The sequence below is a fragment of the Choloepus didactylus genome, chromosome 14 (genome assembly GCF_015220235.1).
Source record: "Choloepus didactylus isolate mChoDid1 chromosome 14, mChoDid1.pri, whole genome shotgun sequence".
NCBI lineage: Eukaryota > Metazoa > Chordata > Mammalia > Pilosa > Megalonychidae > Choloepus > Choloepus didactylus.
This window is the reverse complement of record NC_051320.1, coordinates 36639099-36657140: the sequence shown is the minus strand read 5'-3', so window position 1 is coordinate 36657140 and position 18042 is coordinate 36639099. Positions and strand designations below refer to the sequence as shown.

At 40.4% G+C, this 18042-nt stretch overlaps 1 protein-coding gene across 1 annotated transcript in view; it reads left to right on the top strand.

Annotated features, from left to right (window-relative positions):
- Positions 1–18042, top strand: part of ZNF704 (zinc finger protein 704) — a 265604-nt gene that overhangs the window by 203751 nt on the left and 43811 nt on the right. The window contains exon 3 of the mRNA XM_037803600.1: positions 17405–17508. Within this exon, the coding sequence (XP_037659528.1) occupies positions 17405–17508 (104 nt within the window). The remainder of the gene's footprint in view (positions 1–17404; positions 17509–18042) is intronic.

The following is an 18042-nucleotide window of genomic DNA, read 5'->3' as shown; positions in this document are numbered from 1 at the left end:
AGCTTTGCAAGGCTAAGGGATTGGCCTATAATCTCTCAGCTATAAATGGTGAGGCTGGTGATTAAACTCCAGTCTATCTGACTACAACACCTTTCCTCTCAAGTTCAGCATGCTGCAGAATGTTGCTGTTGGGGTTACAGAGACAGAAATTATGAAGTTAGGATGTTGGATGCTTTTAGTCCACCTCCTAGGATCATAATTTCGGGTAGGGTAAAAATAAAGGCTATAATCCATGTGCCAAAATATTTGATGACTATAGGGAGCTGTAGGAAGGGATGCTGTGCCGGTTTGGATGTATTAGGTCCCCCAAAACACCGTATTATTTGATGTGGTCTTGTAGGGGCAGATGTATTAGTGTTGATTGTGTTGGAATCCTTTGATTGAGTGTTTCTATGGAGACGTGACTCAATCAACTGTGGGTGAAATGATTGAATTATTTCCATGGAGATATGGACCCCGCCCATTCAGAGTGAGTCTTGATTTAATCACTGGAGTCCTATAAAAGAGCTCACAAACTGAAGGACCTCAGAGCAGCTGAGAGTGACATTTTGGAGGGCAGCTTAGAGAGACATTTTGGAGACAGCCATTGAAAGCAGACTTTTGCTGATGCTTTGGAGAGACTAGCCCAGAATTTGCCCTGAGAAGCTGAAACAGAGACATTTTGGAGAACGCCATTTTGAGACGCAACCTGGGAGCAAGCAGACGCCAGCCCTGTGCCTTCCCAGCTAACAGAGGTTTTCTGGATGCCAATGTCCTTTCTCCAGTGAAGGTACCCTATTGTTGATGCCTTACCTTGGACACTTTATGACCTTAAGACTATAACTCTGTAACCAAATAAACACCCTTTATAAAAGCCAGTCCATTTCTGGTACTTTGCATTCAGGCAGCATTAGCAAACCACAACAGAAGCTGATGGAAAGATTGTTTGATACCTGAAATAGGCAGGGGGAGGGTTATGGATTGACTTACACCCCCACAAAGACATGTTCAAGTCCCAACCCCTGGTCCTGTGGATGTGAACCCATTTGAAGATGTTAGTTAAGGTGAGGCCAAACTGAATCAGGGTGGACCTTATTCCAACATGACTAGAGTCCTTATAAGCAGTGGAAATTTGGATGCAGTGTTAAGAGACATACAGGGAGAGAGACGACCATGTGTCGGGGACAGAGATTGAGTTATGGATTGCCAGCAGCCACCACCGGAATCCTGGAGACTACAGAGAAAGTGCCATCCTGCTAACACCTTGTTTTGGACTTCAAGCCTCCAAAACTGTGAGACAATAAATTCCTATTGTTTCAGTTAGCTAGTCTGGGGTATTTGTTACAGCAGCTCTGGCACATAAAGAGGGGGAGACAGAGGTGTTAACTGCATGGACTGAGCCTGAAAGGACTAAGAATTTTACACAAGGGCAAAGAGTGATGGTCTCCCAAGGGAAGCAGGTAAAAGGCCAAGAGCCCACCCCCACCTCCACCCCTTGCCCGACCTCAGGGGGAGTGGCAGGAGTCGTCACTCAAGGAAGAGCCAGAGTATAGTAACAGGGGAGGGGTGAGGACCCATGAGGTTGTTTACAATGGAAGGTGAAGTCCGGTGGCCAGAGCCAAAGACAGGAGAGAGGTCAGTGGTGGGAAGGTCCAAAAGGAGCAGAGTAGGGAATGAGAGAAAGAGGGACAGGACTGAATGTTATCTCTTCAGGTGAAATGAAAAGGAAATCAAGCAATTGCCCAGCTCCCTGCTGCTCAAAGTGTGGCCCATGAAGGGGCCGATGCTAGTCTGCAGACTCTTTGTTACTGGTCCAAGCTGAGCTAGGTACAAAGCAATCAGTTTAGAAATCGCATAGCACCATCCATCAGCCATTTTTATTGTGTTTTACAAAAGTATTGAGCCACAACAGACTGGAAATTTATTTAAAATGATCCTTCCCCACAGGTAGTTTGAGACATACTGACCTATATTTTCTTATGAATAAGGATGTATTTGCTCTGATTTTTCCATCTTGGTTGTCTTGTTTGATGAAGCTTTATTGTAATGGGCAGCTTCCCTGATCTCCCCTAAAGCTTTATGAGAAACAGCAGCTAAAATTAAATTGAAAGAGTTAACATTTACATTTACTACAAGATTCCTTTAGAAAAGAAATCAAGCTATAGTGCCTAATCATACTTAATAGTTACTGAATCCAATTTTCCAAACTCTTAGAAGCTTCTCCAGTATTCCAAGACTGAAGATGTTACTGTGGCCTTTCCTGTTGAATAGTTTTTATTTTCAACCTTGTTTTAAGATTATCACAAGTTTTAAAAGTGATTGAACTTGGTCTAGACAGCAGGTTTCGGTAGTTGCTAAGGAACTGGATTGGTGCTTGTCTAAGAAATGTATTATTCATTTTTATTTCCATTTGTGACTATAGCACTTTAATTGCAGACAAATGTCTCTTATGCCTCTCACAGTTGTAAAAGATTTCTCTCTTCCCTGGTTGGGCTAGCCAGGCAAGACCCGGTTTGCGTGCACCCTCCAAGCAGACGGCATTCAGGCCTGAAGTGGCTCAAAAGGAGCAAAAGGCTTCTTGCATCACTAACAATAGCTGGCCTTGTAAGCCCCAGCCACGGCTGAGCTCCCGGCCAGAGCAGCCTCGCTGTGCAAAAGACCTCTGGCCAGGAGCGTGTCTGCCAGTCCCGCACACACTCCACTGATTGCCTCTTCATGTTGTAGATGATGTCATTCTGCAACCTGCTGCAACAGTCACCCAGGCAATCAATTCCTCAGATAAAAGATCAGTTGTCACACTCAAGAAACTCATTTTCTCTGAGGCAGCCAGAGTGAGCTTTTTTGAAAAGCAAATCTGATAGCATCACCCCAACCCGACCAGACCTCTCCCAACCCGACTTTGCTTCAAACACTTCAATGCCTCCCAGTGCCTTTAAGATAAAGACTAAAAGCCTTGCATAACTTCTGAGCCTTGACCTCAGCCAGTCTCCTCTCCTGCACATGGCACACCATGCTCAGCCCTTCTATTCCTTTTTGGTTCCAGGCCTTTGTCCGGGCTCTTACTCCACCCAGAAGCTCTTCCAACCCCTCAGCCAGGTAACGCCAATTCTTGCTTCCAATCTCAAAACACTTCTCCCTGCAGTAGGGACTAACCAGGTGGGTCCTCATCAACCACACATGTAGTTTACGCTTCCTGGCATTTATCATACGTAGTTTACACTTACTTGTGTGGATTCGGTTAAGGTCTGGTTCTCCTCTAGATCAGGAGGGCAGAGAATCCATTGGTTTCCTTTGCAAGTATATTCCCAGTATCTCACGTGGTCCTTTCACTTGGCAAGTACTTACCAGTGTGAGTACTGAAAGCATAAACTCTTTTTTTTTTAGTTTTAGTTTTTTAAATAAGGTTTTAATTCCAATACATAGTACGGTACTTAAATTTTTTTAAAAATTGTAAATCAAATTTTTTTTCAAGTTTGCAAACCATGTCTCTTTAGTCTTCAATTGCTAACAAATTTGGGGAGAGGGGGGATAAGGAATATAATTAAATAAAATTTAAAAGTCTCCAATTATAAATGTTCCAGTTAAATATGTCTTTTGGCATGATAAAGGATTAAACTCTACCACTAAAATATGAAGTAAGAAACCATAAACTCTTAAACACAAAACTCCCAAAGGGCACTCTAGGCCTTGGTTATTTGGGAGCCATCCTAAAGGGCCATGGTGTAATGAGCTGTAGCTTTGCCCAAGCTTTGCCCAAGCTTTGGCTTGTAGCTCTAGTGAGTGACCCAGCAGCTGTTCCTCCGTGTGCAAAGTCTCATGAAGTTATAACACAGTTTTGTTCTTTATGAAAAATAACATCACCACCACAACTCCCCCAAAAAAAGAAAAACAGCAACTGCTAGTGCTGGCTAAGAGCAGTGAAGAAATATCATACTTTCCTCTTTCATGTAGGGACATATGCTATGGTCATATTTATGAATTTGACGGTTAATAAAGCTAACATCCATGGAACCCTTACTATGGGCAAGACTCTGGACTGGTGAATGCACGTGTTTACTCACTTAATCCCTTCAACAAACCTACTTTATCCTCCTCTAACAGATGAGGATACAGAGACTCAGAGAGGTTAAGTAATTTACCCAAAGTCACACAGCTAAATGACTGTAAGTGGCAGAGCGTGGATTTGAACCCGAGTTGTCTAACTCACCTGCCCTCTTAACCTTTACCCTCACCACCTCTCCCAGAGAGGTCCAGAAAACATCCTTAGCAAATATCAAGAGTGTGCTGTACTCAGGCTGAATAGATTCTGTTCACAGAAGGACACTTGTCTCTTAGTCTAATATTTTGGGTTTGAATTGAGACTACTGCAAACATAGCTGAATAGCCAGACTTCAGTTTCTCCCTTTTCCATTATATTTTCAATTTCAACACATTTCTAAATACAGAGATTGATCCTCTCTCTCCAAGGCTTATGAATCTCAATGGCTTCTCTTTGTTTACAAGAACACAACAAACCACTTAAACTGGCACACAAGGGTCCCATGATCTGGTCCAGGCTCTGTCCAGCTGTGTCTCCCACTGCACCCTCTCATACAGGATTCCTAAACCATCTCCCAGTGAGCAAAGGACTTGACACTTCCCTGCCTGGAATGTGATTCTCCCATCTTGAAGTCCTATTACTTCATCTAAGTCTGATCAACCTGAGAGCCAAACCTCATATAGAGTGATAAGTCAACAACCATTATTACTATTATTTTTTAAATATTCAAAATATTATCAAGTTCAATATAGTCAAGCAAGTCTGGAAGGAAAGATTATTGAAAAAGATTTTATAAATATGCTATCAGTAAGGTTTTCAATAGTAAATTCAAATCAGGAGAGATCATTTAATATCACCTCTAGTTTTTTTTTTGTTTTTGTTTTCTCAACTCTAAATCTACCAGGAGGCCTTTGCAGCAATTTCTACCAAGTGTAGCAGACTCTACTTTGTATATCATCTCTTCACATTTAATTATAAGGATTTAAATTTGCAGCACCAATTATTCAGTAATTAGATAGTATTGTACCCAAAGAAATTAAACAAAGATATAAACAAAAACACAACTCAGCACAAGGCCCTATCATCTGGTAATGTTTCATGTAGCATGATAAAAATCCTCCCTGAGAAATATAGGTTATAAACTCAGTCATTAGCAATGTCTTGCTTTGATTTGTTGTTGTTAGTGACTTCCAATACCAATGGAATACTTAAAGGTAATCCAAGTATGAAAACATTCTGATTATAGTAATGTTTATTCCTCTTTTCATTATTAATCTAAAATCCACTTTATGATGCTCAATAGTTATTTTGAAATGAAGTGGTGGATTTTGGCAACCGCAAAACACATATGGACATTATAATGATGCATTCTCTATAAAAAATGATGCATTCTCACATTAAAAAAAAAAAACAAGCATAGATCAGTGTTTGAGTTAATATCAATTAGACCTCTAAAACAAAAATGTTCACCTTGGGTGTGGAAAATCAAAAGCAATACAAAGCAAATGGAGGGAGGAAAAACAAAAAGGGCCGTTAGACCAAGATGTAGGAGAAGAAAAAGGCCTGACAATAGCAAGTCCTTTTAGGAATCTGGGCAAGGGGTGGGGGCCCTTCTCCCTACAAAGCCATTTTCCTGTGCCAGGTTGTGGGCCTCTGAAGGCTGTAGTCAGTAAGAGAAAAAGAGGAGATGGACAGCTGGGAAGAGAAGTCAGCAACTCCTGCAATTCAGTGCTGGAAGAGATGACAGGAGTGGCCTGCTCACGGGCACCCTACAGATGCTGGCCGCTGGGAGGACGGGTAGTTGGAGGAGCCCCAGGGTGCCCCAAGCTCATTTTTGCTTTTACCTGAGCCTGTAGAGCAAGTGCTTCTCTCTCTCTCTCTCTGTTTTTTTTTTTTTAACTGTCCAGGATCTGATTTTAATAACCTGATCTTTATTTTATATGATCAAACAATTTTTCATAGAGGCTATGGTATCGTAAAAACTGCATATTTTTATTCAGCACTGACCTTTGAAACTTTCCTTCCATTTTAAAAACAATCTATTTGCTTCTGAATTGAGAGTTTTAATGTGAAACTCTTGGTTTGAAGGTTCTCATGGAATAAAATACTGATTTATTTTAACCAAAACTTCACCAAAGCAAGGAAAGCTTCCAGACCTTTAACCCAGTGTGGTTTGGGAGGGTAGTTTTAATTTTTTTTTTATTTCCTGATATACTGGTTTATTCAAGAATTAAGGTGAAATATGGAGGAAAAATTAAAAGTAAAAACAATATTAATAGCAGCAGCTAGAGCATTAATCAATTACAGTCTACTATTTATAGCACAAGAATTTAAGATAGATTATTTAAATAATATTCATTACAGTTTTATGGGATAGAGTATTATTACCTCCATTTTAAGGATGAGAACATTTAAAAATTTTCAAAATTATAAACCTTACAATAGAAAAATAGTAAACAGGGAAAATAATAAGCAAAAGTAACACCAACAAATACAGATAAGCACATGGGAAACTCCCTGAAAGAAAAATGAAGTCAATTCAATACAACCAGGTAGATTCATCAAGGATGATGGAAAGAAATGTCTCTTGATGTGCATCTGTTAGAGATACACTGGTGTTACCTGAAACCGAAAACTTGAAACATAACATCCACAAAGCCACTCAAAGCACTAATGGATGGGAAAAGAAATAAAGGTGGCAGACACATTTTTACTATGTTCTGTCCAATAATGGGGATTTTAAAAGAAGAACTTTTGAAACCCCCAGGTTAGTCCTTCCCCCTGTAACATGATTCCAAGGGGATAGTGAGTCAACACCACACTTGAAATTACCTCAAGGCTTGCTTTCTTTCCCTGGTGCTGTTTCAAGAGGCATTGCTTCTGGAAGAAACCTCATAACCTTTACTCACAAGTGCTGGGATCTGGTAAATTGTGGACAGAGCAACATCTTTAAACTGGCTTGCCCAATGGATGCGCAGTTTTTTCCTAAGTGTAAGAAATTGTTTCAAGAACTTCTGCAGAGTGAATTTCATTGTCACTCTCAAGCATGCTTTATAGGAGTATTTTTAATTGCCAGTCTCTGAAACAAGTAATTTGTCTTTTGATGGAATAGTTTGCTGAGAAATAGCATAAGGTACTTTGAGAAGAATTATAAAAGAAAATTTCAGAGAGTCCCATCTTTTGGTACCTTGAATTGAGAAAGTAATCTTTGCTTTTTAATGATATTTTTGACGCAAAGGTGGCTTAAAAGTGTAGCATAGTGGACATTAAAGCACCAACTTCTAATAATTTTTGTAACTGTACTGAGATTAATTAAGCAGCCCAAAGAAAATCAGGAACCATTTGCTCTTTCTCCAATTTAGGAATCTCTCTTTCCACTGTGTGGTGAAATGATGCTATGAAGTTTCCATCTCTAAGAGTTCATTGCTTTTACAGATTATGCAGCACACCTGTGAATGAAAGCCCCATCTGTCAAAATGACAATTCATTTGTGGATATGACTTATTAATCCTCTGTTGTGCTTCTTCAACTATTTCCTAATTTGAAAATGTTCATCTCTCAGTAGGTGGGACAGTTTATCTGATGTCACTGTACCTCATACATTTTTGCCTCTCAGTATTAACTTCTTTATTGAAATAAGCTCAAAGAAGCTGATTCCAGTTCACAGTGGTCATTATCTTGTGAACCTTTATCCTGAGTTAACTGGCCAAAATTAATAAACCAGAGCAAGCATTGCAGCTTGGTGAATGGTACCAATAGCTCTTCACTGTAACAACACGGTAACTAACCTACGATTGACTTTCTTTTTTTTTTTTTTTTTTTTTTTAATCATCATTTTATTGAGATATATTCACATACCACGCAGTCATACAAACAAATTGTACTTTCGATTGTTTACAGAACCATTACATAGTTGTACATTCATCACCTAAATCAATCCCTGACACCTTCATTATCACACACACAAAAATAACAAGAATAATAATTAGAGTGAAAAAGAGCAATTGAAGTAAAAAAGAACACTGGGTACCTTTATCTGTTTGTTTGCTTCCCCTACTTTTCTACACATCCATCCATAAACTAGACAAAGTGGAGTTTGGTCCTTATGGCATTCCCAATCCCATTGTCACCCCTCATAAGCTACATTTTTATACAACTGTCTTCGAGATTCATGGGTTCTGGGTTGTAGTTTAATAGTTTCAGGTATCCACCACCAGCTACCCCAATTCTTTAGAACCTAAAAAAGGTTGTCTAAAGTGTGCGTAAGAGTGCCCACCAGAGTGATCTCTCGGCTCGTTTTGGAATCTCTCTGCCACTGAAGCTTATTTCATTTCCTTTCACATCCCCCTTTTGGTCAAGAAGATGTTCTCCATTCCACGATGCCGGGTCTACATTCCTCCCCGGGAGTCATATTCCACGTTGCCAGGGAGATTCACTTCCCTGGGTGTCTGATCCCACGTAGTGGGGAGGGCAGTGATTTCACCTTTCAAGTTGGCTTAGCCAGAGAGACAGGGCCACATCTGAGCAACAAAGAGGCATTCAGGAGGAGACTCTTAGGCACAAATACAGGGAGGCCTAGCCTCTCCTTTGCAGCAACCGTCTTCCCAAGGGTAAAACTTATGGTAGAGGGCTCAACCCATCAAACCACCAGTCCCCTATGTCTGTGGTCATGTTAGCAACCATGGAGGTGGGGTAGGCGAATACCCCTGCATTCTCCACAGGCTCCTCACGGGGGCACTACATCTTTTTTTTTTTTTTTCCTTGTTTGTCTTTTTTCTTTTTTTTTTTTTTAACTTTCCCTTCTTTTTTAAATCAACTGTATGAAAAAAAAGTTAAAAGAAAACAAACATACAATAAAAGAACATTTCAAAGAGACCATAACAAGGGAGTAAGAAAAGACAACTAACCTAAGATAACTGCTTAACTTCCAACATGTTCCTACTTTACCCCAAGAAAGTTACATAATATAGCAACATTTCAGTGAACTTGTTCCTACTACATCCATCAGAAATTAACAGACCATAGTCATTTCTGGGCATCCCCAGAACGTTAAATAGCTTATCTGTTCTTCTTGGATTATTGTTCCCCCTTCCTTAATTGCTCTCTACTGCTAGTTCCCCTACATTCTACATTATAAACCATTTGTTTTACATTTTTCAAAGTTCACATTAGTGGTAGCATATAATATTTCTCTTTTTGTGCCTGGCTTATTTCGCTCAGCATTATGTCTTCAAGGTTCATCCATGTTGTCATATGTTTCACGAGATCGTTACTTCTTACTGCCGCGTAGTATTCCATCGTGTGTATATACCACATTTTATTCATCCACTCATCTGTTGAAGGACATTTGGGTTGTTTCCATCTCTTGGCCATTGTGAATAATGCTGCTATGAACATTGGCGTGCAGATATCTGTTCGTGTCACTGCTTTCCGATCTTCCGGGTATATACCGAGAAGTGCAATCGCTGGATCGAATGGTAGCTCTATATCTAGTTTTCTAAGGAACTGCCAGACTGACTTCCAGAGTGGCTGAACCATTATACAGTCCCACCAACAATGAATAAGAGTTCCAATTTCTCCACATCCCCTCCAGCATTTGTAGTTTCCTGTTTGTTTAATGGCAGCCATTCTAATCGGTGTTAGATGGTATCTCATTGTGGTCTTAATTTGCATCTCTCTAATAGCTAGTAAAGCTGAACATTTTTTCATGTGTTTCTTGGCCATTTGTATTTCCTCTTCAGAGAACTGTCTTTTCATATCTTTTGCCCATTTTATAATTGGGCTGTCTGTACTATTGTCATTGAGTTGTAGGATTTCTTTGTATATGCAAGATATCAGTCTTTTGTCAGATACATGGTTTCCAAAAATTTTTTCCCATTGAGTTGGCTGCCTCTTTACCTTTTTGAGAAATTCCTTTGAGGTGCAGAAACTTCTAAGCTTGAGGAGTTCCCATTTATCTATTTTCTCTTTTGTTGCTTGTTCTTTGGGTGTAAAGTCTAGGAAGTGGCCTCCTAATACAAGGTCTTGAAGATGTTTTCCTACATTATCTTCTAGGAGTTTTATGGTACTTTCTTTTATATTGAGATCTTTGGTCCATTTTGAGTTAATTTTTGTGTAGGGGGTGAGGTAGGGGTCCTCTTTCATTCTTTTGGATATGGATATCCAACTCTCCCAGCCCCATTTGTTGAAAAGACCATTATGACTCAGTTCGGTGACTTTGGGGGCCTTATCAAAGATCAGTCGGCCATAGATCTGAGGGTCTATCTCTGAATTCTCAATTCGATTCCATTGATCTATATGTCTATCTTTGTGCCAGTACCATGCTGTTTTGGCAACTGTGGCTTTATAATAAGCTTCAAAGTCAGGGAGTGTAAGTCCTCCCACTTCGTTTTTCTTTTTTAGAGTGTCTTTAGCAATTCGAGGCATCTTCCCTTTCCAAATAAATTTGATAACTAGCTTTTCCAAGTCTGCAAAGTAGGTTGTTGGAATTTTGATTGGGATTGCATTGAATCTGTAGATGAGTTTGGGTAGAATTGACATCTTAATGACATTTAGCCTTCCTATCCATGAACATGGAATATTTTTCCATCTTTTAAGGTCCCCTTCTATTTCTTTTAGTAGAGTTATGTAGTTTTCTTTGTATAGGTCTTTTACATCTTTGGTTAAGTTTATTCCTAGGTACTTGATTTTTTTAGTTGCTATTGAAAATGGTATCTTTTTCTTGAGTGTCTCTTCAGTTTGTTCATTTCTAGCATATAGAAACATTACTGACTTATGTGCATTAATCTTGTATCCTGCTACTTTGCTAAATTTGTTTATTAGCTCTAGTAGGTGTATCGTCAATTTCTCAGGGTTTTCTAGATATAAGATCATATCATCTGCAAACAATGACAGTTTTACTTCTTCTTTTCCAATTTGGATGCCTTTTATTTCTTTGTCTTGCCGGATTGCCCTCGCTAGCACTTCCAGCACAATGTTGAATAACAGTGGTGACAGCGGGCATCCTTGTCTTGTTCCTGATCTTAGAGGGAAGGCTTTCAGTCTCTCACCATTGAGTACTATGCTGGCTGTGGGTTTTTCATATATGCTCTTTATCATGTTGAGGAAGTTTCCTTCAATTCCTACCTTTTGAAGTGTTTTTATCAAAAAGGGATGTTGGATTTTGTCAAATGCTTTTTTCAGCATCTATTGAGATGATCAATTGATTTTTCCCTTTCGAGTTTTTAATGTGTTGTAATACATTGATTGTTTTTCTTATGTTGAACCATCCTTGCATGCCTGGAATGAACCCCACTTGGTCATGGTGTATGATTTTTTTAATGTGTCTTTGGATTCGATTTGCAAGTATTTTGTTGAGGATTTTTGCATCTATATTCATTAGGGAGATTGGCCGGTAGTTTTCCTTTTTTGTAGCATCTTTGCCTGGTTTTGGTATTAGATTGATGTTAGCTTCATAAAATGAGTTAGGTAGTGTTCCATTTTTTTCAATGTTTTGAAAGAGTTTGAGTAAGATTGGTGTCAGTTCTTTCTGGAAAGTTTGGTAGAATTCCCCTGTGAAGCCATCTGGCCCTGGGCATTTATTTGTGGGAAGATTTTTGATGACTGATTGGATCTCTTTGCTTGTGATGGGTTGGTTGAGGTCTTCTATTTCTTCTCTGGTCAGTCTAGGTTGTTCATATGTTTCCAGGAAATTGTCCATTTCTTCTACATTATCCAGTTTGTTGCCATACAGTTGTTCATAATATCCTCTTATAATTTTTTTAATTTCTTCAGGATCTGCAGTTATGTTACCTTTTTCATTCATTATTTTGTTTATATGGGTCTTCTCTCTTTTTGATTTTGTCAGTCTAGCTAGGGGCTTGTCAATCTTGTTGATCTTCTCAAAGAACCAACTTTTGGTGATATTTATCCTTTCTATTGTTTTTTTGTTCTCTATGTCATTTATTTCTGCTTTAATCCTTGTTATTTCTTTTCTTGTACTTGGTTTAGGATTGGTTTGCTGTTCATTTTCTAGCTTCTTCAGTTGATCCATTAGTTCTTTGATTTTGGCTCTTTCTTCCTTTTTAATATATGCGTTTAGTGCTATAAATTTCCCCCTTAGCACTGCTTTTGCTGCATCCCATAGGTTTTGGTATGTTGTGTTCTCATTTTCATTCGTCTCTATATATTTAGCAATTTCTCTTGCTATTTCTTCTTTAACCCACTGATTGTTTAGGAGTGTGTTGTTTAACCTCCAGGTATTTGTGAATTTTCTAAGTCTCTGATGGTTATTGACTTCTAATTGTATTCCATTGTGGTCAGAGAATGTGCTTTGAATAATTTCAATCTTTTTTAAATTTATTGAGGCTTGTTTTATGTCCCAGCATATGATCTATTCTGGAGAAAGTTCCGTGAGCACTAGAAAAGTATGTGTATCCTGTTGATTTGGGATGTAATGTCCTGTAGATGTCTGTTAAATCTAATTCATTTATCAGATTGTTTAGGTTTTCAATTTCCTTATTGGTCTTCTGTCTGGTTGATCTATCTATAGGAGAGAGTGATGTGTTGAAGTCTCCCACAATTATTGTGGAAACATCAATTGCTTCCTTTAGTTTTGCCAGTGTTTCTTTCATGTATTTTGTGGCACCTTGATTGGGTGCATAGACATTTACGACTGTTATTTCTTCTTGCTGAATTGCCCCTTTTATTAGTATGTAGTGGCCTTCTTTGTCTCTCAAAACATCCCTGCATTTGAAGTCTATTTTATCTGAGATTAATATTGCTACACCTGCTTTCTTTTGGCTGTAACTTGCATGAAATATTTTTTTCCATCCTTTCACTTTCAGTTTCTTTGTGTCCCTGTGTCTAAGATGAGTCTCTTGTATGCAACATATTGATGGTTCATTTTTTTTGATCCATTCTGCGAATCTATATCTTTTAATTGGGGAGTTTAATCCATTTACATTCAACGTTAAAACCGTGAAGGCATTTCTTGAATCGGCCATCTTATCCTTTGGATTATGTTTGCCATATTTTTCCCTCTCTCTATTAATATCCTTTATTGTACCCATACCGAATCTCTTTAGTACTGAACCTTTCTCCAAGTCTCTCTGTCCTGTCTTTGTTTCTCTGTCTGTAGGGCTCCCTTTAGTATCTCCAGTAGGGCAGGTCTCTTGTTAGCAAATTCTCTCAGCATTTCTTTGTCTGTGAAAAATTTAAGCTCTCCCTCAAATTTGAAGGAGAGCTTTGCTGGATAAAGTATTCTTGGCTGGAAATTCCTCTCACTCAGAATTTTAAATATATCGTGCCACTGCCTTCTTGCCTCCATGGTGGCTGCTGAGTAGTCACTACTTAGTCTTATGCTGTTTCCTTTGTATGTGGTGAATTGCTTTTCTCTTGCTGCTTTCAGAACTTGCTCCTTCTCTTCTATGTTTGACAGTGTGATCAGTATATGTCTCGGAGTGGTTTTTTTTGGATTTATTCTATTTGGAGTTCGCTGAGCATTTATGATTTGTGTATTTATGTTGTTTAGAAGATTTGGGAAGTTTTCCCCAACAATTTCTTTGAATACTCTTCCTAGACCTTTACCCTTTTCTTCCCCTTCTGGGACACCAATGAGTCTTATATTCGGACGTTTCATATTATCTATCATATCCCTGAGGTTCATTTCGAGTTTTTCAATTTTTTTCCCCATTCTTTCTTTTATGCTTTCATTTTCCATTCTGTCATCTTCCAGGTCACTGATTCGTTGTTCAACTTCCTCTAGTCTTGTACTATGAGTGTCCAGAATCTTTTTAATTTGGTCAACAGTTTCTTTAATTTCCATAAGATCATCCATTTTTTATTTAGTCTTGCAATGTCTTCTTTATGCTCTTCTAGGGTCTTCTTGATTTCCTTCATATCCCGTACTATGGTCTCATTGTTCATCTTTAGTTCTTTGAGTAGCTGCTCTAGGTGCTGTGTCTCTTCTGGTCTTTTGATTTGGGTGCTTGGGCTTGGGTTATCCATATCGTCTGGTTTTTTCATATGCTTTATAATTTTCTGTTGTTTTTGGCCTCGTGGCATTTGCTGAACTTGATAGGGTTCTTTTAGGGTTTGTAGACCAGTTGAAGTCCTTATCTCTAATTTATCAGATCTACAGCTTCGTGGAGTACACTTTCTCTAACTAACCAGCAGGTGGCGTCCACGAGCCACCTGTTCTCCACAAGCCAGATCTCCCCTGCTTAGCCTTTTGGTGAGTGGGGGAGTGAGTCTTGTGGGGCCCAATTGGTGTACCAAGCTTGCGTGTGTAGTTGGTGTTGCCTGCCCTGTATGTGGGGCGTGTTTCTGGGCAGTCGGGGAGGGGGGGTGGCCCTAACAATCAAATCTCCCTGATGATCCTAGAGTTTTAAAGCTGCTGCAATAGTCTAATCCTTCAGTTCAGTCCTGCCACAGTTTGTCTCTGCCACTGACCCACAAGTCTTTGGTATTGGCGTATGGCTCCTGAGACTTGCAAGTGGGCCCCTCTTCCAGGCCGTGCACCCCGGGTCCTCTGTTGAGGGATGACTGTGCTATGTCACAGGTGAGTGCCGTCCCCCCAGGGCAGTTCTGGGCTGCTGGGCTGTGTAGGGAGGCTCCCAGTCTGCTCAAATGATGGCTGAATGGGGCTTTGTTAATTCACACTGCTCCACCTTCCCAGCTCTGGGACATTCAGCTGAGGTTGCAGGGAAGGCTAATGTCCACGCCCAGTTTTGTGGTGTGTGCCTGTTATTTGAAGCACTTCCGTCACACTGGGTTGTCTGGGGCAGCTCTGGGCTATGGGGCTGGCGATGGGCAGGAGTGTTTCCTGTCCACCAGGATGGTGGCTGTGAGCGGACACCCCCCTTTTCTTGGGAAGTTGTGTTGTTTAGTGAATTTTCTCAGCCACTGGATTATTGCCTTTTGTCTCAGAGCTCTCTTAGTTCTGCTCTTGACTTGACGTGCCCAAATTGCAATTCTTTGAAGCTTTCTGTATTGAGCTTCTTAGAGTAATTGTTTTAGAAAAAGCAAAAAGGATTTAAAAAAAAAAAAAAAAAAAAAAAAAACGGCCCTCCTCAGAGATCTAATGGGTTATTGAAATGCTAATAGACAAAGCAACCAGGGCCATTAAGGAAAGGTGCACAGGGCAGAGAGATCAGCTTTGCTTCGGGATTTGCATATGCGCCTCAAGGCCTGAGCTCCACCCTTCCCCCCTCTGCGTTCACCAGAACTCCAAAAATCCTCCGCTTTTATTTTGGAGTTTTTCGTGTTGTTTTTTTTCTATGTCTGTCTCCTCTCTGCTGGGCTGGCTGCTCTCAGTGTCTCTGGTGTCTGGTCTCAGTCTATCTATGGTTGGAGTTTGAATCAGTAGAATGAGTTTCCGATAAGAGCAGCCACTGCAATTCTCCCTTCTCCTTCCCGGAGCTGACAGCCCCTCCTCCCCCGGGACTGAGCCTGGCCTTGAGGGGCGCGGGTCCCCTGGCCGCAAAAACTTACAGATTTCGCTGATCTCAGCAGTTCCACGTTTTCATGAGTGTTGTATGAAATATGCCCAAAGACAGATTGCTCTGTGGTGTCCAGTCCACGCAGTTCCTGGCTTTTTACCTACTTTCCTGGAGGAGTAGCTAAAACTTACAGCTCACCAGTCTGCCATCTTGCCCCACCTCCGCCATTAAATTCCAGCCCAAATCCCGATTGACTTTTTATAGTAGCAAAGAGAGTGCTGAAGTTTAAAAATCCCTAATTACATTTATCCCGCAGTCTCTCCCGTCTTAGTAAACGGCTCCTAGTTACTACTTGTTCCGGTTTGCTAAAGCTGCCAGAATACAATATACCAGAAATGGATTGGCTTTTACAATGGGGGTTTATTAGTTCACGAATTTGTAGTTCTAAGGTCATGAAAATGTCGCAGTTAAGACATCAACAGGATGATACCTTCTCTGAAGAAAGGCCAGTGGCATCTGGGGTTCCTCTGTCACATGGGAAGGCACATGGTTGGCTCTGCTGGTCCTTCTCTACTGGGTTCAACTTCTTATTTCTGTGGCTTTTTCCAAAATGTCTCTGGGCTTCTGTCTCTAAGCATCTCTGGGCTTCTGTCTTAGCTTCTCTTAGCTTCTCCCGGGGGCAAACTCTGGATTACATATCTTAGCCTCTCCAAAATGTCTGTCTCAGCTTCTCCAAGTGTCTGGGTCTGTGTCGGTTCTCAGCTCTCTTAAGGACTCCAGTAACCTAATTAAGACCCACCTTGAATGAGCAGGGGTCACACCTCCATGGAAATAAATGAAAAGGTCCCACCCCCAATTGAGTAGGTCACATCTCCATGGAAACAACCTAATCAAAAGATCCCACCCACAATAGTGGGTCTGCCCCCACAAGAGTGGATTAAAAGAACACAGTCTTTTATGGGGTACATAACAGATTCAAACCAGCACACTACTCAACCAAAAACCCGGGAGTCATCCTTGATTTCTCCCCTTTGCTCATCTCTGTCACCCAGTGCAGCAGCCAGTCCTGCCAGTTCATCTTCCACTGCCTCCATCCTCATCCAAGCCATCATTTTCTCCCATCTGGATTCCTGTCAATTATCTTGTAACTGGTCTCTCTGCTTCTCTTCCACCTTTCTTAAAATCCATATAGCAGCTCAAGATAATTTTTTTAAAACAATATTAATCATATCATGTCATCAGGTCTGTCTAAAGCCTTCCTAGTGACTTCTCGTTCCTCTTAGAACAAATCTAGAACGCCCTGTCATGGCCACAGCACCCCTCCATGACCAGCTCTGCACCCTCTCCCCTTCTCACACTATTTGGTTGTTTCTTCAAACATCCTGAGTTCATTCCTGCTGCCGTGCCTTTGCACGTGCTGTTTCTTCTTCTTGGAATGCTTTCCTGGCTCAGCTTGACTGCCTTCTCCTGTCCAGTCACATTTCAGCTCAGAGACGCACCCACAGAGAAACCTTCCTGACTACCCTAAGTGTGGCCCGTCTACACCAGCTATCATGCCAACCTGCTGGTGTCCTCCACAGCACTGATCACTATCAAAAATATTTTCTTCTTCATTGTTTGTTTATTGATAATTGTGTTTCTCCCCCCATTAGCCTATAAGCTCCATGAGGGCAGGAACTCTGTTATTTACCACTGTATAACAGGATCTAGTGCTTTGGTACACTCTCAATAAATAGGTTGTTAAATGAATGATGAACGAATGAATGCGTGAATCTTTATTTTTCTCATGCCATATGACTTAGACCAAATCAGTGAACCTCTTTGGCTTCAGCTTCATCATCTATAAAATAAAGCTAACAAAATTGGGTTTTCATGGGTATGAGTTACAGAAGTAAATGTGGTACATGGCTTGGTCCACAGTGGATGCAGAGTGAACATGGCTAACAAGTCACTCCCTGTCTTCTAGGAAATCTTCAGAAGAACTGGACATGGACAAGGTGACAGCCGCAATGGTACTAACCAGCTTGTCAACCAGCCCATTGGTTCGAAGTCCTCCAGTACGGCCAAATGGTGAGCTTGGGATATGGGGCTTATGGAGAGGTCACTTGGCACAACGCAAAAGCAGATCCTCTCTCCTCAAGGGATCTCATTCTGATCAGACACAGTGAACAATTAATCCTTGTCCATTAGCAGGAAGCAAGTGGAGATGTGAAAGAAATGGAGACCCCAGAGCTATCAGCTTCCTCCTCATCTTCCCAGAGACCCCAGCATCACATACATCCACTCTCCCAGTCAGCTCATATTACTGATCTCTATCACAGTTTTCTGCCTTTGCAGAACACATCTGCAGTACTTGTGTTCCTTTTTTTCCCAAGTAAATGGAGATACTTCTGATGAAGTTATTTTCTCCAACATTATTTCTGTTTGATAGGGACATGGTTGGATCAAAGGACTCTGAAGATTAAATATTTTTTAAAAAGATTTTCTCAGACTTCTTAATAAAATAGAATTTAGTCCATTCCTTCCTTAATTCATTCAATATATATTTATCAGGTGCCATTTTAGTTGGTTTGACTACCCCATTGAAAAACATTGTCCACACTC